The sequence below is a fragment of the Saccopteryx leptura genome, chromosome 2 (genome assembly GCF_036850995.1).
Source record: "Saccopteryx leptura isolate mSacLep1 chromosome 2, mSacLep1_pri_phased_curated, whole genome shotgun sequence".
NCBI lineage: Eukaryota > Metazoa > Chordata > Mammalia > Chiroptera > Emballonuridae > Saccopteryx > Saccopteryx leptura.
Window position 1 is genome coordinate 295,118,363 of NC_089504.1, and position 26,459 is coordinate 295,144,821.

Here is a 26,459-nt window from a genome sequence, read left to right on the forward strand (position 1 = left end):
CAGGCAGGGGGAGCCCCTGGAAGCAGAGCCTGCTGGAGGGGGCGTGAGGAAGGTGTGGTGGGTGCCAGGATGATGCCAGCTTGAAAGGCCCTTTCGTGGCTGTGCTGACCTGAAATTCACGAGCTCATTAAAATACCTAACAAGGAGATTGTTGTGATTATCTTTAGGTTTTACTGAAGTATTTTGGGTGCAGCAATATGACTTCATACAAAGGGAGTAGTCAATTAGGAGGCAGTGGTCCCAGGTTGACATGACAGAAGTTTGAACATGAACAGTGTAGTGGACAGGAGGGACCAAACTGCCATTTTTTTAATTAATTTTAATTTATTGTGTTAACATGGATTCAAGCATCCCACTGAATACAACACCCTTCCCCCCTCCCCCATGTCCCTACCTATATCCCCTTTGTCTGCCTCCCCCAACTCCCACCCCCCTTCCCTCTGGGACCTGCTGTCCTGTTATTTCTATCTATGTGTCATGTATATATAATTGCACTAATTCCTTCACCTTCTCTGATCCCATCCCCTCTGACAGCTGTCCCTCTGGTCCTTGTGACCCCACCTCTGCCTCTATTTCATTCTTCAGTTTATTTTGTTCCTTAGATTCCACATACTGTATAAGTGAGATCACATGATATGTCTTTTTCTGCCTGGCTTATTTCACTTAGCATAATAGTCTCTGGCTCCATCCATGCCATCGTAAAAGGTAAGATTTCCTTCTTGTCATGGCCGCATAGTATTCCATTGTGTATATGTACCATAGCTTTTTAATCCACTCATCCACTGAGGGACACCTGGGCTGTTTCCAGATCTTGGCTATTGTAAACAATGCTGCCATAAACATGGGGGTGCACATCTTCTTTTGAATCAGTAATTTGGTGTTCTTGGGATATATTCCTAATAGTGGGATAGCTGGGTCAAAAGGCAGTTCCATTTTTAATATTTTGAGGAAAGGCCATACTGTTTTCCACAGTGGCTGCACCAGGCTGCATTCCCACCAGCAGTGCAGGAGAGTTCCCTTTCTCCACACCCTAGCTCCATAGGCTAGTGAAATATAAAGGACGGGATAAACAAATGGGACTATATGAAACTAAAAAGCTTTTGCACAGCTAAAGACAATATGAACAAAATAAAAATACAACCCACACAATGGGAGAATATATTCACCAGTACGTCTGATAAGAGGTTAATAACTAAAATTTATAAAGAACTTCTAAAATTCAACACCAGGAAGGTAAACAATCCAATTTAAAAAATGAGCAAAAGAACAGAACATACACTTCTCCAAAGAGAACATAGGGCAATAGGCATATGAAAAATGTTCAACATCACTAATCATCAGAGAAATGCAAATTAAAACCACAATTAGATAACACCTCACACCAGTCAGAATGGCGCTCATTAACACACTGTGTCATTTTTAGAGAAGAGACCAGCAGCATGGGAACATAGCCCGGCCACACAGCATGAGGAGGCCTCCCGGCCTGGGCTCGTTCTCCATTCTTCCTCATGAGTTTCAGACTTGAGTATGGGAGGGGGCAATGGTGAATTTTATTCTTATAAGCAAAGGATATAGTAATTTTATTAAGAATAATTAATAGGAGTTCTTTTTTTTGTTTTGTTTTGTTTTGTTTTGTATTTTTCTGAAGCTGGAAACGGGGAGAGATAGTCAGACAGACTCCTGCATGCGCCTGACCGGGATCCACCCGGCACGCCCACCAGGGGCAACGCTCTGCCCACCAGGGGGCGATGCTCTGCCCCTCTGGGGTGTCGCTCTGCCGCGACCAGAGCCACTCTAGCGCCTGGGGCAGAGGCCAAGGAGCCATCCCCAGCGCCCGGGCCATCTTTGCTCCAATGGAGCCTTGGCTGCAGGAGGGGAAGAGAGAGACAGGAAGGAGGGGGGGTGGAGAAGCAAATGGGCGCTTCTCCTATGTGCCCTGGCCGGGAATCGAACCCGGGTCCCCCGCATGCCAGGCCGACACTCTACCGCTGAGCCAACCCGCCAGGGCTAATAGGAGTTCTTAATCACAATAGTTTTTATTTTTGCTTAGGAAAGTTGCCAAATTGTATAAAACTTAAAGGGTACCTCTTTGTTTAAGTGTGGTTTTCTCTACAACCTTTCCTGCTTTGGCACTGTAAGTCTTGGTAAAGATTGGAAAACAGGCAATGAAGTAAAAATCTAAAACAATTTGAAATCTTGAGTCAGAGATGATTAATCAAAATATATTGATTCATGGGAGGGGATTTCATTAATTCTACTAGATTTCTAAGAACCGTGTGCTGAGAGGAATTATTTCTTTAGAAATGTAGTTCCATAGTGCAGAATGTTCATTCATGTGAACAGGGTCTAAAATGCTCTTTAAGAGTATAATAATATGAAAATATATATACATACATAATTAAGTGTATGTATATGATAGGCAGATAAATAGAGATGTACACACACAAAGAGAGAGAAGGGTAATATATATAAATTATATATGTATATTTAATCTACTTTGGTCATCTTCATTCCAAGATGATTAAAGAAGTCTTAGTAACACTAGCTTGCTTAGTAACAACATATGACTCCTTGCTCCAGAAAGAAATTTGGTTATGAAAACAGCATGATCGAATGATCTCACCCTGAATTGCTGCATAATATCTTCCAGATCCAAACTGTCTGCAGATCAACTCAGACCACCTTTGAAATACCATATGTACCCTACCCTTCTTTTCTTTAAAGTATCTGATATGCAATACCCTTTTCTGGGTCAGAAGGGTCACTTGAAATGTTGCCAGCCTATCTGGTTGAGTAAAAATTATGACTATGGAGAAACTGATTCCATTCCCATTTCCTGTCCCAAAATAAGCTGGCAAAAGAAGGTGGGTGTAAGTTCTGTCTCTGGAGCCTATAGTTAAGGATATTTAAAAACTTATTTTTTTGTGGCTAGTGTTTCAGGATAAATATTATGATAATTTTTTCAAAGAACCTTGATAAGTATTCCCAAAGCCTGACTGTAGGTTTTCCAAATAAAGTTGATCCAAAGGATCTCTTTTTTTTTTTTTTTGACACTGAAAAAGAAAAACTGATCAGTATGTCCTTGTATTGATGGTGGCCAGAGTGTGTTACTAAAAGTAAATGAAGTAGACAGCTTTGGTACTTGTGGTGTTAGGAAAAAACCTGTGTTTTTGGGTACCAAGTGTTAACTCTACAGGAGATACTGTATCACACTTGCTGTTGAAATAATTATTCAATACATTCAACAGAAGGGAATCTTATCCCTCAGAAATTAAATTGTTTTTGTTTCCTTTGTGTATTTCATAAACTATTCTTCCAAGCTAACTTTAGAAGGTAAGAGCCAACAATATATTTGCTTTCTCGAATAATTATTTTCTATTTAGTGTTTAAAACATTGAGCAGATGGCCATGTTGAATAACAAACTAAGGTGAAGTTATTTGAAACATGGTTTGCAGTCATAATTACAGAATTAAGAGTTGTCTTGGAGTTGATCTTGTTAATTCATCATCTAGATGAAGCCCAGAGAAGAAGAAAATGACTTATAAAATCACTGCACTTGGCAATGGCATTTTGGGACCGGGTCCCGGTTTTTCTGAATCTCCTACAAGGACCCGTCTATATTTCCCCAGTTCTCGGATTTGTTCTCTAGTATCTATAACCATGTGATACTTTAATTAAGACATGATTGGCATGCTGCCATGTGATTGTCATGCCACATCCTAACAGTCAGGATGCTGTGGCTGAGGAGCCTTCCCGGCTCCCCTTCCTCCCCACCAGCCCACCCATGTACCTTCCCTGTTCTTCCCCCTCATCCAGAATTCGTGAGCCCAGACACCTGGCAGAGTCTCACTTAGGAGTTCTAGATGTCCAGGAACAGTCCTGGCTCTTGAGGAAAGGCGAAGGACCGTGACCAGAGGGGTGGTTTATGTTGAGGATAAAGAGAAGGGAGGACACACAGTGAGAAGAATTCTGAGTCCTGAACTGGAGGGAATCCTGACCGCAAAGTGAAGGTGGGAGGGAAATTGGCTGAGCTTTTGGGGCAGGCGAGATGAGGCTGGGAAAAGTGAGTAAATCCCAGCTCCTGGGAACCCCTGCCCCCAAAGGTCTGGGGATCAGCCTGAAGAAAATGTGCCTGGGGCAGCTCTGGCTCTGAAACCCACTGTATTGTGAAGTAGAATTAGTGTTTCCCTTTATCTCATGTGTGTGATGTGAAGGGGAGAATGGCAGATGCCTAGATGCCTAAATTGGGGTGGGAACAGAAGCAGAAGAAATTTGCTTCACCCTAATAGAGATGTTTGCTCTGGTGCAGTTTTATAACAGAAATTGGATTTAACAGGATTAGAGAACACAATAGCGCCCTGGCTGGTTGGCTCAGCAGTCAAGTGTTGGCCCGGTATGTGGAAGTCCCGGATTCAATTCCCAGTCAGGGCACACAGCAGAAGTGACCATCTGCTTCTCTCCCCATCTCTCTTCCCCCTTTCCCTCTCTTCCCTTCCTGCAGCCATGGCTCGAAAGGTTTGAGCAAGTTGGCCCCAGCCACTGGTGATGGCTCCATGGCCTCGCCTCAGGCGCTAAAATAGCTCAGTTGCCGAGCAATGCACCAGCAGCCCCAGATGGGCAGAGCATTGCCTGGTAGGGGACTTGCTGTATGAATCCTGTTTGGATGCATGTGAGAGTCTGTCTGCCTTCCTGCCTCTCACTTAATTAAAAAAAATAAAGAGAGAGAGAGAGAGAGAGAGAGAACACAATAGTAATCTAGATTATAATTCAGTCTGGAACATGTACTGTAGTAAACAGAAGACATGAACCACATGTCTTTGTTGAGTGGCTTTGTGCTTTTTTTTATCCTAACAGGTTGATAAAGAGGGTAAGAATGTTGAAGAAGTTCCCACCCAGTGCTGCAGTGATGTGGCATTAGAGACCCTCAGTGGTGGGCGTCAGGTTGAAGTGTTACAGCTGTGTGCCTATAGGGATAAAATAATTTCTCTAAATGAAACTCCCCAAGGGAAGTAAGTATATTACCAGTCTGATACTCTAGTTGCTTTAGCTACTGACAGTGGCTTTGGAAACTAGGTGTCTTTTTTGTTTGTGTGTATTTATTTTTAATTAGAACTATGTCCATCAGGATATCACAGGAGAGAGGGTACCATATTGTCATGACCTCATTTCACTCTTTCATTTGCTTGTTCCCTCTTTGGGACAGATATATTCAGAGTGCCCTCGCGCCTTATGTCCGAGGATTTGAAGAAGATGAAAGGGAGGGATGTGTGCTTTTCTTAGGGGTCACAGCAGAGCCGGAAGGAGCCCGTGTGGAGATTGAGTTGGCCCTCCGGGCAAGCCAGCGGGGCTGGAACAACACTGAGCGAGGTTTCTGAGCTTCCCAGGGTTGGAGATAGAGCCATTTCTCAAACGTCTGCTTTCCTCAGTCAGGTCTCCCATCTTCCTGGGCCCTCTGAGGCTCCAGCACAGCCGTGAGAGGGGCTCTTGTCCTCTGACACTCAGTTCCACTGCCTGGCTGTTTTCTTTTTTTTTTTTTAATTTTTTTAATTTTTTTTATTAAATTTTTATTCATTTTAGAGAGGAGGGAGGGAGAGAGAGAGAGAGAGAGAGAGAAAGAGAGAGAGAGAAAGGAAGGGGGAAGAGAAGGAAGCATCAACTCCCATATGTGCCTTGACCAGGCAAGCCCAGGGTTTCAAACCAGTGACCTCAGCATTCTAGGTCGAGGCTTTATCCACTGCGCCACCACAGGTCAGGCTACTGCCTGGCTGTTTTCTAGCACTTTCTCCTTTACAGTCTCATCCTGTCTCTGGAAATAAATACCTTTTCCTGTTAAACCCGGTGGCACAGGACATGGTGCCAGATGTTTGAAATGTATTTCTTCCTTGGGAAAAGGAAAAGGGAGGAAAGGCCCACTCTGCCTGTGACAAGGCCACTCTCCACTTTCAGGCGTCCTGAGATGTCGGTGGCTCCTACCACACCACCCTCGCCACAGCCTGTCCGCTCTGCCCTGAGTCTGCTCTCCTCCTCTGCTGACCTCGCTGGCCCCTCCTTTTGATCACAGTTCAAGCATCACTTGTTTAGAAGAGCTTTCCCAACCTCCTGCCAGATTCAGGTCTTCCCTCTGTAAAGTTCTCTGAAGGTCTAATACATGGGGAGGCCTGTGGTCCTTCTTCTGGAAGCAGAGTTGACAGGGTGTCTGCTTGGAAGACTGACGGGCTCCCATCGGATGATGTGAGGTCTCCCGCTGCAGCCCGGGTGAGCGGGAGTCAGGCGCCCAGTTTCGGTCAGCCAGCCCGGGCGAGCGGGAGTCAGGCGCCCAGTTTCGGTCAGCCTGCCATTGACTGGTGACCAGGAGCAGGTCCCGTCCTCTGGACTTAAGCTTCCCGATCTCTCACCCCAGGGCGCCTCGGCCTGCACAGCACTGGGAAGTGGTGGGCACCTGAACAAGCACATGTTCATGGAACACGACCACTTTTAATAATTCTAATAAATAATTCGGCAACATTTTTAAGAAGCTAAAATGGTAGGAAAGGAACGATTTACTCCTTTCCAAGGCTGACTGACTGTAAATCAGCAGTGAGTTGTGCCAAGGCCTTCGTGTTAAGTGTCTGCTGACTGTTGGAGGGTCTGGTGATATTAGCTGAGCTTCCAAGTTTTATTCAGAAACAGAAGCGCGATGGTGTTCCAGTATGTTTGTGGTACTAGAGTACTGAGCCCAATGTTGCTCAGTACTCTAAAGTCAGATTTAAAAGCAGGCAAGAATTTATTTAGGTGGCCACTTAATTTAGAGGCAGAAGTCACCCAGTCCCAGTATTGTCTAGGACAGGCCAGTAAGTCTTTGTTTCAGGATTTACACATGCTTACACACATATAAGTTTGTGTGTGTGTGTGTGTGTGTGTGTGTGTGTATGTGTATGTGTACTATGTTGCAAGATAGAACATTTCTTAATGTGAATTCCATGTAAGAGAATATAAAAGCAATTGATTTAAACTGATTATGTGATTGAGCCTTAATAATATAATCCTAATTTTCATTTGGGGTCATAGTTTAGCAGGAGAGGCAGGGAACACAGCAGGAAGCAAATCCGCACTCCAGGTGAGTCCAGGATTGGTAAAGCTTCTTATTGCAAGACTAGGAAAGGCTTGGAGAAGAATACACCCATTTAGATGTGCTGTTCATTTTACTGTGGGTGTCACAATGAATGAAACTCTAACTGCACAGCTCTTTACAGAAGACCTGAAAACTCAAATGGCCAGCTCTGGGTCTTGCTCAGCCCCTTTTATCTGTGCACTGTGCACTGTGGTCATCTGGGAAGCAGTTTGATTCCTCAAAAGAAAAAAAAGTGTATTCTAGTGTTAAAGTTAAATATACAATTTGGAGAATTATAATTCTTTTGAACATTGGTAACATAGATATGGCTGAAAGGGTGCAGTTCACTTACTGTTGCTCAGTTCTTGTCACCATTAGAAAGCATGCTTGAGATAGTCTGACTTCAAATGGCGTAAATGGCATGGCCTCTTCTAAGCAGCTGAGTGGACCAGCCTGTTTTGAATATACCCTTAGTTATGGTCAGAGGATGTGGTGAGTTTCTTCAGAAAAACAAGGAAGGCTTTTCTGTATTTAAAAAAAGAAAGAGGGGTTTCCTGTTAATTTAATTATTCAACTTCAGGTTGTGGTCAAGCTGATCTTTCAAGGAACAAGTTAAAGTGTGGTTTTGAATGCTTGGTGACAACCCAGCTTGGTAAGGTTACAGGAGGGCCTGTGAGAAGCAGCTGTCACTTATTCCAGGCACTAGCAGATAGTGAATGTTTCAGTAGTCACTGATGTGATAGTTAAAACACAAAATAAGCTATTTCTTTTCAAATGTGCTGATGCAAAGCTGGCTGATCATTTTTACTGTAATATCAGGAGTTGGTAAAAGAGCTTATGCTGCTTTCCTGTGTCCTTCCCTCATGTCCTCCCCCGCCCTCAGGTCATGTATGAGCAAGTTCCTGAGAATCGGTATTTAATTTGGTAAAGAAAAACATAATACGGGCAATAGTAATTGCCCACCACCACCTGAGTCTAAAACCACAGACCTCAGGGTTGTCCAGACCCGGACTTAATCGCATTTGATCCTAAGCAAGTTCCATAACCTCTCTGAATTTCTTTTGTTCATCTCTAATATGGACAATAATGTCACCTACTTTATAAGCATTTTACGAGGTTATGAGCTAAGTGCTTATCTCAGTTCCTTGGCATTCAATATGTTTGTTACTGTTTTTATCATAATATAAAATTCTATTTTTATTGCAATGCCTAAAACCTTTCACACATTTCTTATTTGCTGGAAAATATGTCATCTGGGACCAGGCTTACTTTTTAACTCCTTGTACCTGTTATATACAGGGCGCGTAGTGGCCAAAGGTATCAATTCATGACTTTTTGTAAATTGCAGTATTTGTAGTCTTCTACATAGTTTTATTCTGGTGCTTTGCTTTTCATGAAAAAAGCAATTGGAATGTTATGTTTGTGCTTAGAGTCACCATATACATGCCTGGGTGTCATTGTCGACTAAACAACGTGATACTCGTAAAAGATTTGTTTGAAAGTTTTATAAGCAGGAGTGGTAAGTGGAATTAAAAGAGTGTTTTGTTGAAATTTTTAGGTTTTTAAAATATGGAATAATAAATCCACATTGTTTTCTTTTTAACAGATGGGCTTGGGTCATGAGCAAGGATTTGGAGCCCCCTGTTTAAAATGCAAAGAAAAATGTGAAGGATTTGAACTGCACTTCTGGAGGTAATATTTTCAAAACAACAACCACATTAGGAATTTCGGTCGCTGGCAGTGCTTCCTCAGACAGTGGGCCTCGTACAAGTGCTCTGTCCTCGTTGCAGAACTGCAGATCTGTTACATTCTTTTCTAAGAAGTGAATAAAAATAAAACTATCCTGTCTTCCTGTCTTAAGTTTGAGCTAATTGGGCCATAGTGACTATAATTACAATTGTTTGATTTATTTGCTGTCCTTCAGTCTCCCTGGGAGTCTAGAATACTGAGTGTGTCTCTTCTCTGAGTAACAAATAAGTTGGTGGTAGTCTCCAAGGACTGTTTATTAATTTAATTATTAGTCTTTCTATAATTATTGCTAACTTTGCACATTTTGTTCGTATATTTGCAATAAACAATAAAGATGCACGATAATTGAGTATCCAGGTTCAGGTTGTCAGGAAACTTGAATCCAGGCCTCTTCAAAATTTTCAGTTACAAATTCACTGCTGAAGAACTTGGAAGCACTTGAATTTATGATAATAAAATAAATCATTGCCATTTCTTGATTGGAACCAAATGCCTATTTATGGAGGACAAATGTTAGTAGGTCAAAAATGTAGATTTGACTTGGATGTTTTTGTTTGTTTTGCAACAGAGACAGAGAAAGACAGAGAGAGGGTCAAACAGGAAGGAGATGAGAAGCCATCAATTCTTTGATGCGGCACCTTAGTTGTTCATTGATTGCTTTCTCATATGTGCCTTGACCAGGGGGCTACAGCAGATCGAGTGACCCTTTGCTCAAACCAGCAACATTGGGCTCAAGCTGGTGAGCTTTGCTCAAACCAGATGAGCCCGTGCTCAAGCTGGTGACCTCAGGGGTTTGAACCTGGGTCCTCCGCGTCCCAATCCGATGCTCTATCTACTGCACTATCGCCTGGTCAGGCCTGACTTGCATGTTTTTAAAAGTAATGTTGTGTACATATAAACCCCAAATTGTATTTAAAACCTGTTCTTATGAAGAACATAAGTGTTGTTCATTAATGACTGTCTGGACCATAATGGTAGTTCATAAGTCTGTTCAAAGCTAGAATCAGCACAGTATTATTAGAAGGAAAAAATAAAAATAATCATTTTACATTATTAGGATGCAGCTGCCTGTTAGAATGAATCATACTTGGAAACTACTTCTGTATTGCCTATTTCTATAGGAAACTATCTAGAGTAAAAATTTCATCAGCTATTGGGGCTGTGTACAGCATAAATTAAAGAAGAATGTAAAAAAAATAGTTGGGATATTAGGCTCTTTTATAATCTAGCTTATTTAGTAAGTTATAGGAAACAAAGGCAGTTGTTTTAAATAGTGAAGACAACAGAAACCCCATTCCTCCCAGAAATGATGAAACAGTTCTTTATTTGTAAGGAGTTAAGATTTTCTAGGGAGTTTTTTAATTATAAGACTTTAATAGCTCACTCTCATATTACCTTTTCAAGGGACAAAGAAGTTAGGCAATATGTCTGACATGTTTCAGAAATGTAAACTCACTAGACACCACGTAGTTTTCCTGGATTAGAACATTTCAGCTCAGTCTATGCGCACCATCTCGGGTGTGCTGATAAGGTTTTGTGGAGAGCTGCACTGCCCTCTGCTGGGCATAGTTCTTACCTTAGAATCTTAAAATAGTCTTTACTTCTGCTGTACAGTTGTCAAAACTGCCATGAGATTTTACAAGCTCATTTCTAAGCACTAGCATTTTTTTCTCTAAACCAGAAGATTCGTTTATAGTAGTTTTTGTTTGCTTTATATTAGTTTTCTATTGCACATCACTATTATCTGATATTTTGAGATAAAAATACGTCAGACCATAGTAGATTTCTGTGGTATGAAAATTAAGAAAAATTTGTTTCCCTGCACAATTGTTTACTTGTCTGGGTGGAGCCTGAGAAAGTTAAGAGCCATGAAGACCAGGGCTTTGGCATGACCTGCAGTCAGCATGGCCCGTCCACGTGGTACTCATTCTGTCTTCTTCCTGGCAGGGGTCCAGGCACTTTTTTTCTTAGAATTCTTGATAATTCTCTGACTTTGCCACCACAACTAAAAGGCTTTGAGGGCAGTGCCTTTGACCTCCAGATGAGGCATTGTTCAGTAGTCTCTGAAGTAAAATATTCTAGGCTGGCTGTTCTGAGTGTAGCGAGGATTCCAGGTCTAGTCTGAGGCCACAGAACTGCTGTGATTAAGGTGGCGTGGGGTCCCAGAACCCTGCCTCCTGAGCCTCCTTCTCCATTTCCATGGTGACCCTTGACTTCCAGGACCCTTGGGGCTTCATGAGGCACAATGCGAAAGTTAGATCTAAATTATTCTCCACTTTTCACCATCTGTTCTTCCACACAGTGACAGAGATGGTCTTCTGAAGGGAGTGCTATTTTATACTTCCCAATAGCTTGAGAACCTTTGGTGCTATCCTGCTGAACTTGATCCTTGAGGCCAAGCCCTTGGCGTTTGATGCTAAACTTCAGTGTCGGCCTCGGCTTGCTCTCTCAGCCTCCTCTCCCGCTTCCCTTCCAAGCCCTGTGCCCCAGCAGCTTGGACAGCTGCTGCTCCCTGAAGTTCCTGGGCCTTGTAGCATGTCTCCTTTGCCTGGAAAGACCCTACATCTCACCACCAGAAAACAAAAGTGCTTCCTGTTCTTCACGTTCAGCTCAAACACCGCCTCTGAGAAGCCCTTCTTGCCCCAGTGTTAGTCTGCTCAGGCTTCCGTAACAAAGTACAATAGATGGTGTGGTTTAAAGAACAGATATTTCTTTTCTTTAATTCTGGAGGCTAGAAGTCCAGGCTGAGGATGCCAGCATGGGTCTGGTGAGGATCCTCTTCCTGGTTTGTAGACGGCCAGCTTCTTGCTGTGTCCTCATATGGCCTTTCTTCAGTGTGTGTCCTTGTTAGAAGGCCACCAGTTCTGTTAGATTAACCCCCTACCCTTATGACCTCATATAACTTTAATCTCCAAATCCAGTCACATTGGGGGGTAGGACCTGAACATAAGAATTTGAGGTATGCAGTTCAGTCTGTAGCACCCTCTTCCCCTGACTTCACCCCCCCCCCCCATAAGGGATCATTTTTCCCCTTAGTATGTTGTACACTTGTAGGAAGCCAGGAGCAAAATACACCTAACCATTCATCACTCACATATCCTGCTGGCCCCTTCCATTGCGGGGAGAAGGTAGCCCACTGCCTCCAGGGACACAGCGCAGGGTAATGAAGGGTGTGGACTGGATCTGTGGAGTGCATGGAAGAAAGCCAGCCGGCCTGAGCACGGTTGTAAAGAGCTAAAAGTGAATTCTTAGTTCATGGAAGTTTAGTGGAACCTGTCACATAACTACGAGCCACACCTCATTTTATGTATCAAAGAACTAAACTCCAAGGCTGTTAAAATGACTTATTTGAGCTATGAGTTATTAATAAAAAATATAATTTATGAACATTTCCTATGTGCTGCACACCAGTAAGCACATGTAATAACTTTCTATTGCTGCACAACAACTTGTACAAATTTAACAGGTTAAAACAACACTTACTTTTAATTCAACATCAGAAGTCTAGTCAGGCTTATCTGGATTCTCTGCTAGGGTCTCAAAAGGCTAAAATCAAAGTGTTGGCCAGGTTGGGCCTTATTTGGAAACTCTGGGAGAAGAATCTGCCCCCAGACTCAGTGCTGATGTTGGCGGAGTGATTACCGCGTGGTTGTAGGTGAGGTTCCTGTTTTCTGCTGGCTGCCAGCCAGGGGCTGCTCTCAGGTTTAGAAGCCACTCACTTTCCTCTGTCCAGAGCCACCTCCATCCTCAGCCAACAGCAGTGCTTAGGGTCCTTCCTGCCCCTCAAGCCTCTTTGACTTCCTCTTCTCTCAGCCGAGAAAGCTCATTGCTTTTTAGGGTTCATGTGATTAGATTAGATTGGCATGAATAATCTCCCTTTTGCCATATAAAGTAAATAGCAATGGAAGTAACACCAGGGGTTAAAGGTGATAGGGACCATCTTAAAATTCAGCTTACCATAACATTTTATGTACCTTTTTATGGTACATTTTATGTACCTGATTGTACCTTTGAGATAAGTGGTAGTTTTCCCGTTTTATATGTGAGAAATCAAGGACATAGGAAAGTCACATAATTTGCCAAAGACATGGTTTAAAGATGGCAAAGCTGGAATTTGGACCCAAAGCTTGCTGAAAACTTCCTTATCACCACCACCTTTGTATATGGCAGAGCGGAAGTTAGAACCCAGCTTAAGCTCTCATGAGTAGTGCCTGTCAGACGAGGCCAGGCTGTCTTCTCTGATGTGTGCCACTTGTGTGACATAGACATCTCCGTGGACAGGGGCTCTCCCGTCTTCAGTGCACCAGTGATTACAAGATGAGAAGAGAGGAAAAGATTGACAATGCCTGACACTAAATGAGAACTGTGACCTTCTGGGCACACTTTCAAGTAATATTTAGACATAACAAATATTTATGAAATGTAAGACATAAATGCAAGATTTCAGGAAGTTTGTAGCAAGTTATTTTATATTGAAAGCACAGTGACATCATTTAAACCATAGATCATTTATCATATGCATAACAGAATTATTCTTCTGTCTTATCATTGATAAATTCTTCCAATTAAACAGTTGTGTTTTCATTTGAATATAGCATACATCTGTTCAGAGAATTTCTGATTGGTGTAGAGCTGGCTGAAACTAAAAATTCCCTACCATAAGTGGACTAATGCCTGTGTTGAATTCTACAACAGAGGCCCACGCTTAAGTCCATATATGTGTATCCCTGTTATAAAAGGGCAGCTTCCAGGCCTTCTGAAGTTATGGTTTGTAGCAGAGCCATGAACATCTCTTTAAACCACTGTGAATGCTGGCAGCATGTCAGAGCACTCCAGTTGCCACTGCTTGCCTTGGTATAATATTAAATTTTACAAAACTTGGGATATAAAAATCATTTCTTTTTGGGTGGAGAATGTGGGGGTAGTTTGAATGCCTTCAGTTTGAAACTCTATTTTTTGAAGCAATGCTTTTGTAAATTTTGAAACTCTTACAAAAACTGAAGTTGTAATGTAAAACTGTGAGTATACAGTTTTGACTTGTCTTGCGTATGTGTCTGTGTTAATGTGCTGCACTTTTTGGTATGATAAACCTTTTAGTACAAATAACCCTCCTTGCCTAACACCTTAGAGCTTCCCAGTCTACCAGTCTTCCTTTGCATCTTTTAAAGTCATAGAGGTTACTCGGTCTGCCGTAGCCCCACGGTCAAGGCACATATGAGAAAGCAATCAATGAACAACTAAGGTGTTGCAACAAACAAACAAAAATTGATGCTTCTCATCTCTCACCCTTCCTGTCTGTCTGTCTCTATCTATCCCTCTCTCTGACTCTCTCTCTCTCTGTCAAAAAACAAACAAACAAACTAATCTGTAGTGGCACATTGGATAAAGCGTCGATCTGGAATGCTGAGGTCACCAGTTCAAAACCCCAGGCTTGCCTGGTCAAGGCAGTTATGGGGGTTGATGCTTCCTGCTCCTCCCCCCTTCTCTTTCTCTTGCTCTCTCTTTCTCTTTCTCTCCTCTGTAAAGTGAATAAAGTTATAGAAAAGGCTACTTTCTACTATATCCTGAATCTCCCCCCACCCTTCTGTTTTCCCCTCTGTAACTTTTATTAACATCCCATGGAGAGTTTGGAGAGAATTGCTCTACAGGACAATTCAGAAGATTTAAGAGATTTGGCAACTGTGCTTGAGTATGGGAGTTGATTCATATGCTACTGAAAACCGGCTCTCAAATTATTGTAACTCAACTGAATTTAATAAACATGTACTATGTAAGTTTACATAAATCAATAAAAAATTATCTGTGACTCATATGAGGAAAGATCCTATACCAACCTTACAGACAGCCTCTAGTGTATGAGAACTGTGTGCTCCCATGTCCTGTTTCTGCTTTGTTTCCATTTGGCATAAACTCACCTTTTAAAACGCCTTCATTTTCTTAAGAAGGATGAAATCTGAGTTATATAGACAGGAATTAAGTATGTGGTAAATGCTGTACTTTCTCATGCCTTTTGGACACTAAGATCACAGTATCCTTTTTTTCCCCAGTTCCTCAGTAAGGTTTTCCTTTTAATAAGTATATTGGATAGCTTTTATTTCTAAAAATAACACTTCCCAATTTAAATATGGGAGATTCAAATATAAAACACTGTTGTAAAGGATTTAAAATAAGTTTTAAAACTAGATTAGGAGTAATACCACAGATTTGCACAATGTTTAGCTCTTGGCCCCGGCTCACATTTTATAGGTTTCTTTCTTGCATAACAGGTTGTAGCTGTCCCTTTTTATTTCATACATGAAGCTTTAGTGTCCAGGTCTGGAAGTCATGTGGTCACTCCAGCGGCTTCAGTGATGACAGCTCCGGCCAGAAAAACCCTTCTAACCTTCCTGAGTCCCGTTCCTGCCGGGTGTTCTGTTCCTGCGGGTCACCTGTTAGAGCGAGGGTGCAGATGAGCTTTATAATATATTTGTGATGTTACATACTAGAACTAATCAATCATGCATTTCTCCACTCAGAATACTGATCATGAAGCATAGTGTGACTTCTTTAGCTACTTCTTGTCCCTCATCACTGCTGCTATCGGAGCTCTATGTCCACCTGATTTGTACTTGCATAATAGAGGCATGCTGGGTGGGTGAAGGGGGTCGGCAGGGAAGACAGAATTCCTGAGAGTGAAAGTCTTCCAATAATGGCCGAGACAAATAATAAGAAAGTATACAGGTGGCCCTGCCATCACTGGTAAATATACCTTTTTATATAAAACACTTGTAAATATGATTTATTTAACCATGCCACAGTTTGTCACAGTTCCTGCTTTAGAAACCAGCAAGCTTTATTTCACTTACTCTTTTACTGTTTATCTTAGGATTTCTAAAAATCCAACTCCCCATATTTGGTGGTGTACATACATGTTATACAGCTGTAGAACTACACGATAAACATTCCAAAGGAAGCCTGGTATTCATCACATATTCTTGTAACATTATTCTTTAATTAGACACTTCACTAATTATAATACTATGATGCATACCATAATTCACAGCCACATAAGAATCTCTTTATATTAAGAACCAAATTCCCATCCCACCTCTTTCCCCTGAGGATTGTATGATTTTAAACACTCCAAAAGCAGTGTGATCATTTTATGACTAATTATATTTCTGTGAACCAAAGAATGAGAATGAGGAGAACATACTGTGACAGAATAGTGTGCTCATTTCCACTAGGTGGGGGTGTGAGATAATCGGACTGAAGAGTCTTTCAGGGAGTATGCAGACTTTCAGCAGCTTTTTTCCCAATAAAGATTCTGACCAAGGTGTGTTCAAGAGAGGCAGCCCCACCCCCCATATATCTGCATCTGTGTCTCTGTTTCTGTCCATTTCTGTCTCTCACCTTCTGGAACTGTACAAGTCAGATCGAATAACTTCAAGTTTGCAAAACTCACCTCAAGAAATATCAGAACACAAAAATCTATAATTATTTTTTTTTATTTTTCAGAGATATTTAAGAGTTTTTGTTTGTTCTAACTTTCTGGTGTAGAGAAATCCAATTTTTATGAATTTTAAATCTAGAAAATTTATTAAATTCTTATTGATGCTAATACATTGCAGTTGGATATGATTAGTCACAGCATCTGTGAATAATGATAGTTTCTTTCTAATGACTCCTTGTAACTTCTATTTCCTCAATTTTTTTAATGCTCTGATTAATACCCACAGGACAATATGAATGAAGTGCTAATAGCAAGGTTGCTTTCTTCAGGTCCTAAAATGAATGTACTAAGTATGATGAATGCTGTTTGTTGGGTTTTTTTCCCAGAAAGTGTTTTTAAAATTCTTTCAAGTTCTCTTCTTTAACATTTACTTTATTAGTTTTGCTGTTATTTTTGTCTTTTATCCTTGTATTTTAGACTTATTTTGCATTTTCCTATTGTCTTGACTTGAACATGTAGCTTATCATTGCTTCTTTCTAATTAGAGCATTTAAGCTGTACATTTCCTTCTAAGCATTCCTTTAGATTTGTTCTACAAGTTTCAAGAAGTTTTTTTCTGAAAATATTTTTGTTTTAATTTCTATTGTGATTATTTCTTTCAACATTAAGGGTTTTTTTTGACAGAGTCAGAAACAGGGACAGATAGAGACAGACAGGAAGGGAGAGAGATGAGAAGCATCAATTTTTCTCATCAAAGGATAAAACATTTTTCAAAAAATGGGATATACAAATTGCCCTCACGCTGGCAAAAAATCATTAATAATAATGGCAATTATATTATTTAATAAAGTTTATTGACTAAGAAAAATTTGTATTTTATTCCAAAAATGGACAGAACTTTCCGGTAGACCATATACATATATATTTTTTTTTTTTTTTATTTTTTACAGAGACAGAGAGAGAGAAGGGTAGATAGGGACAGACAGACAGGAACAGAGAATGATGAGAAGCATCAATCATTAGTTTTTCGTTGCAATACCTTAGTTCATTGATTGCTTTCTCATATGTGCCTTGACCATGGGGCTACATCAGACCGAGTAACCCCTTGCTCGAGCCAGTGGCCTTGGGTCCAAGCTGGTAAGCTTTTGCTCAAACCAGATGAGCCCGCGCTCAAACTGGCGACCTTGGGGTCTTGAAACTGGGTCCTCTGCATCCCAGTCCGATGCTCTATCCACTGCGCCATCGCCTGGTCAGACTGCCTGTATTATATTTTTGCATCTTTATACTTGCATTCATTTTGTGTCCTTAAATTTTAACTATCTTTCACAATAGCATATAGTTTAATTTTGTTGTATTATCCATTGAAAACCATTAGCTTTTAACTGGAGAATTGAGTCCATTTATTGTGACTACTGATATAGTTGGATTATAACAACCATCTTAATTAGTGCTTTCTACATGTCCTGATTTCCTGTTTAACTCCTTATTGACTAACTGCATTTTACATATCTATTTTATTTTCTCTGTTAGTTTAGAAACTAACCAATATTTCTCTCTTTAGTAATCTAGATATTTTAACACACATACTTAACATCTAATGCTAATCTGTTGTCTTTACTATCTTCCTGATAATGAAGGATATGAGAATGATGATAAAACTCTCTGATTCCCTGTGATTTAAATGCTGTTGTTCCCTTGGGCATCTAGTTTGTTTTTAGCACCAGTCTCTTACTTCCAGTTTCCTTGTCACCTTTTCCAGCCTCTGCCCTCTGCCAGACTCCTCCCTGTGTCCTAGCTTTTCCCTCCACTCTTCCCTGGAAAGTGAAGGTGGTCTGTTCAACTCATCGTGCATATGTATCATTCCCTGGCTCTTGAGTTTATATTTTCTACCAGGCTAGTTTTTAACACTAGATTTATGTAGCCTGCTATCTATTTGAGACCCTTTACCCAGTCTCTTAGGCATCTCAAAATTAACAATAATTCAGTTTTGGAGTTCTTTCATCAACCTCTTTCTTTCCCAAATCACAGATCTCTTCTTTTGCATTTACTATCTGAATAAATTATATTTCTCCTAGCAACTTATTCATTTCAGAAACCTGGATTCATTTTATGGCCTCATCAATTTTTGACAAACTAGGCCTTTCTTTCACCATCACTACATCCAAATTAGTCACAAAATTTAGTCAGTTTTACATTCAAAGATATCTTACGTTTGTTCCTTTAATTATATTTCTACTGTCAAATACTCTAGTCCAAACTCTAGTACATCTTACCTGGACCACAACAAATTCATTACACTTGTGAAGTAGCAGTAGCATCCCTGTTGCCTAGAATCATGCCACTGCAAACTCGATGCACCATTGACATGTTAACTGGTCTTCCTACTTCCAATAATGTGTATCCCCATCTTCTCCCCACATGGCAGGTATTACAGTTTTTAAAAATGATAAAAAAAAAAAAGAAAGAAAATGATAGATCTAATAATCTAATTCCGTTACCTAAAAGCCTGTAGTGCCTCCTGACAGCTGTTATAATGAAGGCCAGGTTCCTTAAATTGTCAGACAAGTCTGCATAACCTCCTGGCTGCCTCCCATCCTTGTCACTGCCCCATTTCTCACTTCACTACTGTCATACCAGCCTTCTCTGATCATGGAACCCAAAGGCACAATCCTTTCCTAATGTATTGTAGGACCACTAAATATTCTTTCTAGCCGGAAGGTTCAGAGGCTTTTCTTCTCTTCTCTTTTCCCCTTCCTCAATGTACACACACATATGCAGTCACACCTATATTTTCCACATCCTTAAAATCTCCACCTAAACATCACTTTCTTAATGGAGTGATGTTTTAGAGTTCTTTCCTCATCATTTTCAAGTCAAGATTATACCTTCTCAAGGTGTCCTGTACTTTTCTTCTCTGTCACAAATGTAATTATAGGCACAAGGACACTCATATGTGCATGAATAAATATGTGACTGTGCTATGCCAGATTGGGGGAGCTGGTGGTCTACTTCAACTATAAGAAGAGCAGAAACTTATATTTATCTCTTGTTACACATAATGGAGCACATGGTAGGTAATCACTAAGGGTTGAGAGAAATAAAAGAAGGGAGCAGAGAAAGGAGGAAAGAAATAGACAATGGAAAATAGGAAAGGAAAGGAAATTGGAAAGGAGACAAGAAAGGGAAGCCTAAATCTAGGATTATGGTTCTTCATAAGAAAAGTTGTTATATCAGTTTTCCTCTCTCTTACTTTAAAAATGCAACAACAAAAACACCTTGAATAACGGTTATGAAATGTGATTATACAAAAGTAATATGAAACCACTTGCTGTGATAGTTTTTTTACTGGTTGTACTTATTCATTCACCTCATTCATTCATTCATTTGAGAGAACAAAGAACACTAGATAGGATTACTCTAAGAAGGCCCCCCTTGAGCATGCATTTTTAAATCAAAACTTAACTTTTTAAGTCTTAAAAAGTAAATGTACATTTTTGTTTCCTTACTTAAATTTATGAATACATACTATTTCTCCCACAAAAAAATTTTTTTTCTTTGCTATTACGTGGAATATGTGTTATTTTATGAATTATAAAATGTATGCACATTATTACTGATTAGGTGTAATGAATCATTGCCTACTTTTCTCCAAAATTATAGAAAAATATGTCGTAACTGCAAATGCGGCCAAGAAGAACATGATGTCCTATTGAGCAATGAAGAGGATCGAAAAGTGGGGAAACTTTTTGAAGACACCAAGTACACCACCTTGATCGCAAAGCTAAAATCAGATGGAATTCCCATGTATAAACGCAATGTTATGATACTGACCAATCCAGTTGCTGCCAAGAAGGATGTCTCCATCAATACGGTTACCTACGAATGGGCCCCTCCTGTGCAGAACCAGGCATTGGTAAATGGGAGTCCCTTTGTTAAAACTCCAGAGCTCCTTAGGGCAGTTCCTTTAGTTTCCTGATCAACCTCAGGTCTGTTATTTTTCTGGGGTTCCCATGACTACTTTGACTTTCAATTCCTATCCAGTCTTTTGAAAGTAAGATTAGATATCTCATAGAATTTTCCTGACTATAAAATATGTTTACTTTTTTTTTTTTTTTTTTTTTGTATTTTTCTGAAGTTGGAAATGGGGAGGCAGTCAGACAGACTCCTGCATGCGCCTGACCCGGATCCACCTGGCATGCCCACCAGGGGGCGATGCTCTGCCCATTTGGGGCGTTGCTCTGTTGCAACCAGAGCCATTCTAGCGCCTGAGGCTGAGGCCACAGAGCCATCCTCAGCACCCGGGCCAACTTTGCTCCAATGGAGCCTTGGCTGCGGGAGGGGAAGAGAGAGACAGGAAGGAGAGGGGCAGGGGTGGAGAAGCAGATGGTGCTTCTCCTGTGTTCCCTGGCCGGGAATCGAACCCAGGACTTCTGCACACCAGGCCGACGCTCTACCACTGAGCCAACTGGCCAGGGCTGTTTACTTTTTTTGAAGGAATGGTCTGAAATTCTTAATAACTAGATGGAAAATAGATATTTTGTACAAATCTAGTGACTTTTTGTTTTGTTTTGTTTTTTGTATTTTTCTGAATTGAAAAGCGGGGAGGCAGAGACTCTTACATGTGCCTGACCAGGATCCACTTGGCACGCCCACTAGGGAGCAATGCTCTGCCCATCTGGGGCGTTCCTCCATTGCAACTGGAGTCATTCTAGTGCCTGAGGCTGAGGCCATGGAGCCATCCTCAGTGCCTGGGCCAACATTGCTCCAGTGGAGCCTTGTCTGTGGGAGGGGAAGAGAGAGAGAGAGAGAAAGGAGAGGAGAAAGGGTAGAGATACAGATGGGCACTTCTCCTGTGTGCCCTGGCCAGGAATTGAACCTGGGACTTCCACACACCGGGCTGATGCTCTACCACTGAGCTAACCAGCCAGGGCTCTCTAGTGACTCTTTTACCTTTTAAGAATATTTCTTTTAAGATAGTAAATAATATATAAAGAATAAATTTTCTGTCGTTATTTATTTTACTATGTAAGGCAAAAGTTATTTTGTGTGACATTCCTATTATAACTAGATGAGCCATGTGGGAATCTTTTAAGGTTAGTTAAATCATTAGAGTCAGTCTTGTGATGACATTCTTTACAGTGAAAATGCTGCTGATCTAGAGGCCATTCTTAAACATGCTGCCTAAATTTTGTGTTCTCTAACAATTTCAACTTTGTCTGTTTAGCATAAAAACCTAAATCTTGATAAATTGAAGAAAAAAAGCTTTAAATTTCATAAAGTGTATTTATTTTTACTGATCTAAATCTATTTGGTGTACCGTTTTTAATATGTCACTATCTCAAGATAGCTAGGTGATGAAGATAATTTGTCGGTAATAGATAAAACCAGCTCCTTTGCTGAGTGGGTTGCTCCTGACGCATGCTATACAGTGGTTGGCCTGCAGGGGGCGCGCACGGTGACCGCTCCTGTCCAACCTGCAGGCCCGCCAGTACATGCAGCTGTTGCCCAAGGCCAAACAGCCTGTTGCGGGCTCCGAGGGCGCCCAGTACCGAAAGAAGCAGCTGGCAAAGCAGCTCCCCGCGCACGACCAAGACCCATCCAAGTGCCACGAGTTGTCTCCCAAAGAGGTGAAGGAGATGGAGCAGTTTGTGAAGAAATACAAGAGCGAGGCTCTGGGAGTGGGCGATGTCAAACTTCCCCGGGAGATGGTCACGCAAGGCCCCAACAGAATGCACGCCCCCGGCGGAGACCAAGGCACCGCGGCCGCTGTGGGGACCTTGGAGGATAGGGCAGCCGAACTCGGAAGGACGCAGTATGTGAGTAGAGGGGTCACACCGCTGGCCCCAGATGTGTGGTTTACAACTTCTTTCCCTTTCTTTAAACCTTTTTGGAGGCTATTCTGTTTCCAGAAAGGCGTAGGTGAGGAAAATAAATTGAATTAAAATTCAGTTTATGCTGATTTTGGACAATCATCATGTTTGACACCTCTGCTTAAAGCCAGGTTTTCTGATCACTTGTTGCCAAGGATAATTGTGAGTGTTAGGTAATCATAGTTAGCACTGGTGTCATGCTGGCATACAGCACATTAATCTAGGCACTGTTTCTAAACATAATTTTCGTGTTGTTTAGCTCTCCCTTAAATAAAAATTATACACGGTTAGCTTAATTCCGTTTTCCTTGTGCCATTGTAGCTAAAATTCATACCTAAATTTATGCAGATACATGTTCAATCATGTTTTTTAAAATCTCTCCTGGAGAGGAAAATTGAAGTCATATTTCATGGCTTGAAAAAAAAGTGACACAGGTGAACAAAAAATGAGACCTAACTTAATGTAACATATTTCTCCTAGATTCTATCAACACGCCAACCAATAAGGCTTATTAGTCCTTTTTAAAATCTTCTTTTTAAAGGGACTAATAAGCTCTAAGGTAATCATTTTTAGAGACCCACTTAAAGTGTTGGTGAAAATTACTGTACACCTTTTCTATAGTGACTTGAACGCAGGAAGCAGTGCTCGGTTGTACACTGTGCAGGGATGGGTCTCAGCAGCTGGAGAGCCGAGAGACTGCTCCCCAGAAGCCCTGACCACTTAACTCCTCACAGACATGCTACTCATTTCAGGAGAAACAAGTTCTCTTGAAAGTTGTTTCCCTGCATTTCTACTAAAGCTGATGATGAGAGATGCCGGCCTGCTGGTGACGAGGTTGTTTGGGGTGGATTCCCTTTCAGTCCTGCTACTGCTGCAAACAGAGTATGAAGGAAGGAGACCCCGCCGTCTATGCGGAAAGGGCTGGCTACGACAAGCTGTGGCACCCCGCTTGCTTCATGTGCAGCACCTGCCGCGAACTCCTTGTTGACATGATTTATTTCTGGAAGAGCGGAAAGCTGTACTGCGGCAGACATTACTGCGACAGTGAGAAACCCCGGTGTGCGGGCTGTGACGAGGTGTGTTCTCTGGGGTCCCCACGCGCAGGCGCATCTCTGTGCCCACATATGGTCCCTGACCTCCTAAGGCTGCCTTCAGGAGGCAGCATGAATTAGCCAAGATCACTTGCTTTATTATTTACATCCAAGGAGGTAAATAATGAAAAATACCTTAGTTTTAGTCATTCTGAGTTTTATGTTAATCATGTTGACTAAGGATTGATTTGGACTAAAAATGAAAACCTAAATTTAAACTTTAGGTTATTTGCAGACAAGAAAGTAAGTTAATATACTTGTGGATCTAAATCCCTTATTGTTTAAAGAACCCAGCTTTGTTATTTGTAGCAAAAATACATGACTCATCTTTATTTTTACCTCCTTCCCAGCTGATATTCAGCAATGAGTATACCCAGGCAGAAAACCAGAACTGGCACCTGAAACACTTCTGCTGCTTCGACTGTGACAACATCCTCGCTGGGGAAATCTATGTGATGGTCAGCGACAAGCCCGTGTGCAAGCCATGCTATGTGAAGAATCATGCCGTGGTAAGGCACGCTCTGGGGACGCCACCACTCGCCCTGTTATCGACTGACTGAATGCCTTTACTTAAGCCTCTCACAAGTGAGAAATAGACAGTGCTTACTCAAACAGGAAACGAGATTCCCATCACAGATAATTCAAAAGCAGTGCATGTGTTGAGTGCAGTTAACACTGTAGATTATAAATGCTGCCGATTATCAAATCCTCATGTAAAAAATAGTTCTTAATGGGAATGAGATTAAGTGATTGATTCTGATCATACAGATTGCATTTAAATTACAGATTCTAGGGGCCATTCACATTCTTAGCTCTATGTTGATGTGTATGATTTCTGTCCACGTTACTAGACCATCCACTAGCACTTTGTTTTTTGCTGCTTGGAGGCTATATACAGTGACTATTTATTAAATGCTCATGGATTGATTTAGTGTAATAAAATTTGACCTGCAAATTTTGGTTTGGATATGGTAAATGTAAATGATTTACTATTTACCTATGTAAATCTTAATGATTTATTTGCATGGGCCAGACATTGAAGTATTCAATGTGAGAATATATTTGTTTCTTGGATCTACACTACTTACAAAGAGCTGCTATTGCATGATGACCAAGAGATAATTTAGTAATTTAGTAAACTTAAAAAGTTGGGTACCCATGGTCAATCTAAGCCAGAGGATATTAAAAGGATAGACATTTAATTCTTCATACACAGAAAAATACACTCTAGCTGAAGATCCCGTCGAGTAGAGGAGACTCTGGCTAAGAAGTAAAATGACATATTTATACAGTTCTAGGAATATGGTACTATGAAAATGAGATAACAAGTTTTTCTGTCAATGCCAATTTTCAACCTTGTCCCATTGTCCCCAGATAGAATTAGTTTTTTTTTTTTTATCAACTCTGCCTCATCAGTATATCTCAGATCCTCACATTTATAGCTACTCTACTTCAGACCTTAATTTTTTGCTATTTGGATTATTGCAGTGGCCTCAAATTTGGTTTCCCCACGTCCATTCTTTTGTTTTGTTTTGTTTTGTATTTTTCTGAAGTTGGAAACGGGGAGGCAGTCAGACTCCCGCATGCGCCCAACCAGGATCCACCTGGCATGCTGGTGGGCGATGCTCTGCCCATGTGGGGCGTTGCTCTGTTGCAACCAGAGCCATTCTAGCGCCTGAGGCAGAGGCCACAGAGCCATCCTCAGCACCCAGGCCAATTTTGCTCTAGTGGAGCCTTGGCTGCGGGAGGGGAAGAGAGAGACAGAGAGGAAGGAGAGGGGGAGGGGTGGAGAAGCAGATGGGCGCTTCTCCTGTGTGCCCTGGCCGGGAATCGAACCCGGGACTCCTGCATGCCAGGCTGACGCTCTACCACTGAGCCAACCAGCCAGGGCTCCCATGTCCATTCTTGATCTTGTTCAAAGCTACCTTCCATAATGATGGAAGATGTTCTTTCAAAATGCACATCTGATTCTTAAACATTTGCTTATAAACATTTGCCTGTCTAGTTGCCTCTACTAGTTTTCCAACCCACAAGTTACCAGTATTTTCTAGTTTATAAACTGTTCTTTGTCTTCTGCTCACACTTACTCCTTTGTGTGATACACTCTCCTGTTCCTGTTTCACCTGCCTGCCTACACATCCCTCCAGACTCAGTTTAGGCTACATATTTTTCAGAACACCTTTCCCAGTTCCCTGCCCCAAGCTCCACCCTTCCTCCCTGGCTAGACTGGATGCCTCTCTGTTCCCGGTGTGTGATTGTTAATGTCACTCATCTGTGTCTCCACTAGATAGTAAGCAGCTGGAGGATAGAGCTTGCCTTTCAATTTCCATATCCTTCCTGTCTATGCCTGGGAAACATTTCGGTGACGGACTTGTGCTATGAGATTTATTTTTGTTTTGGTGTCAACATGGAAGAAAGGTGCTGAATCACCGTGTGACCCGATACATAATTTAGTCAGAAAACTGCTTCTCTGAATATTGTTGCAACAGTCTCTCTGCAGCAGAGGGCCATCACAGTGTGTGTGCTGTTGCAGGGTGTGTGATCTTGGTCTCAGGACTAGAATGCAAACTCGGCAAGGACAGAAGATTTTGTCTGCTTTGTTTCCTGCTCTGTTTAAAACACTAGAACAACACAGTAGATGGTCAGTAAATAATGAAGCTTTCTTAATCTCCTACAAGTTTCCCTCCATTACATTGTATCAGATCAGTGGGGAGGATTATAACCACAGTTACGATTTTTAAAAAACAGATAATCTCTAAATTATTTTGCTTTATAATGTGTGATTTCTTTTAAAGGTGTACTCGTCTGTAAGATATATTATTGTCCTTTCCTGACATCAAAATGAACATACCATCACCTAAACAAATTCCAGCTGACGGCAGAGAAAGCATGCAGCATGATAAATGACACACAGTTTTGAAGATGCTGATCTAGTTTAGGGCATTGATTTACTTAGATATTTTAGTTTTTTATATAAAGGAGAGAGATACAAAGTATTTTTAACCTAAATCCAAGAACTCCACTCAAAATAAGGCATTTCTAAGGAAAAATAACCCATCAGGCAGATAATGGGAAATGCTCGGTCTCTGTGCTTCCAGATAAAATGACCACCTCTGGAATTCACCCCTGCCAGGTTTCACCTGCTGCCAGAGAGCTCTTCACAGCACTGCCATTAGCTGTTTTACACTGTGGATATAAACTAAAGTGGTAGGAGGGCTTGAGGGAAA

At 41.3% G+C, this 26,459-nt stretch overlaps 1 protein-coding gene across 1 annotated transcript in view; it reads left to right on the top strand.

Annotated features, from left to right (window-relative positions):
* TES (testin LIM domain protein) overlaps positions 1 to 26,459 on the top strand; it is a 51,879-nt gene that overhangs the window by 20,458 nt on the left and 4,962 nt on the right. Inside the window, exons 2-6 of the mRNA XM_066362529.1 lie at positions 8,698 to 8,783; positions 19,932 to 20,184; positions 21,752 to 22,087; positions 23,002 to 23,217; positions 23,583 to 23,741. Of these exons, the coding sequence (XP_066218626.1) occupies positions 8,698 to 8,783; positions 19,932 to 20,184; positions 21,752 to 22,087; positions 23,002 to 23,217; positions 23,583 to 23,741 (1,050 nt within the window). The remainder of the gene's footprint in view (positions 1 to 8,697; positions 8,784 to 19,931; positions 20,185 to 21,751; positions 22,088 to 23,001; positions 23,218 to 23,582; positions 23,742 to 26,459) is intronic.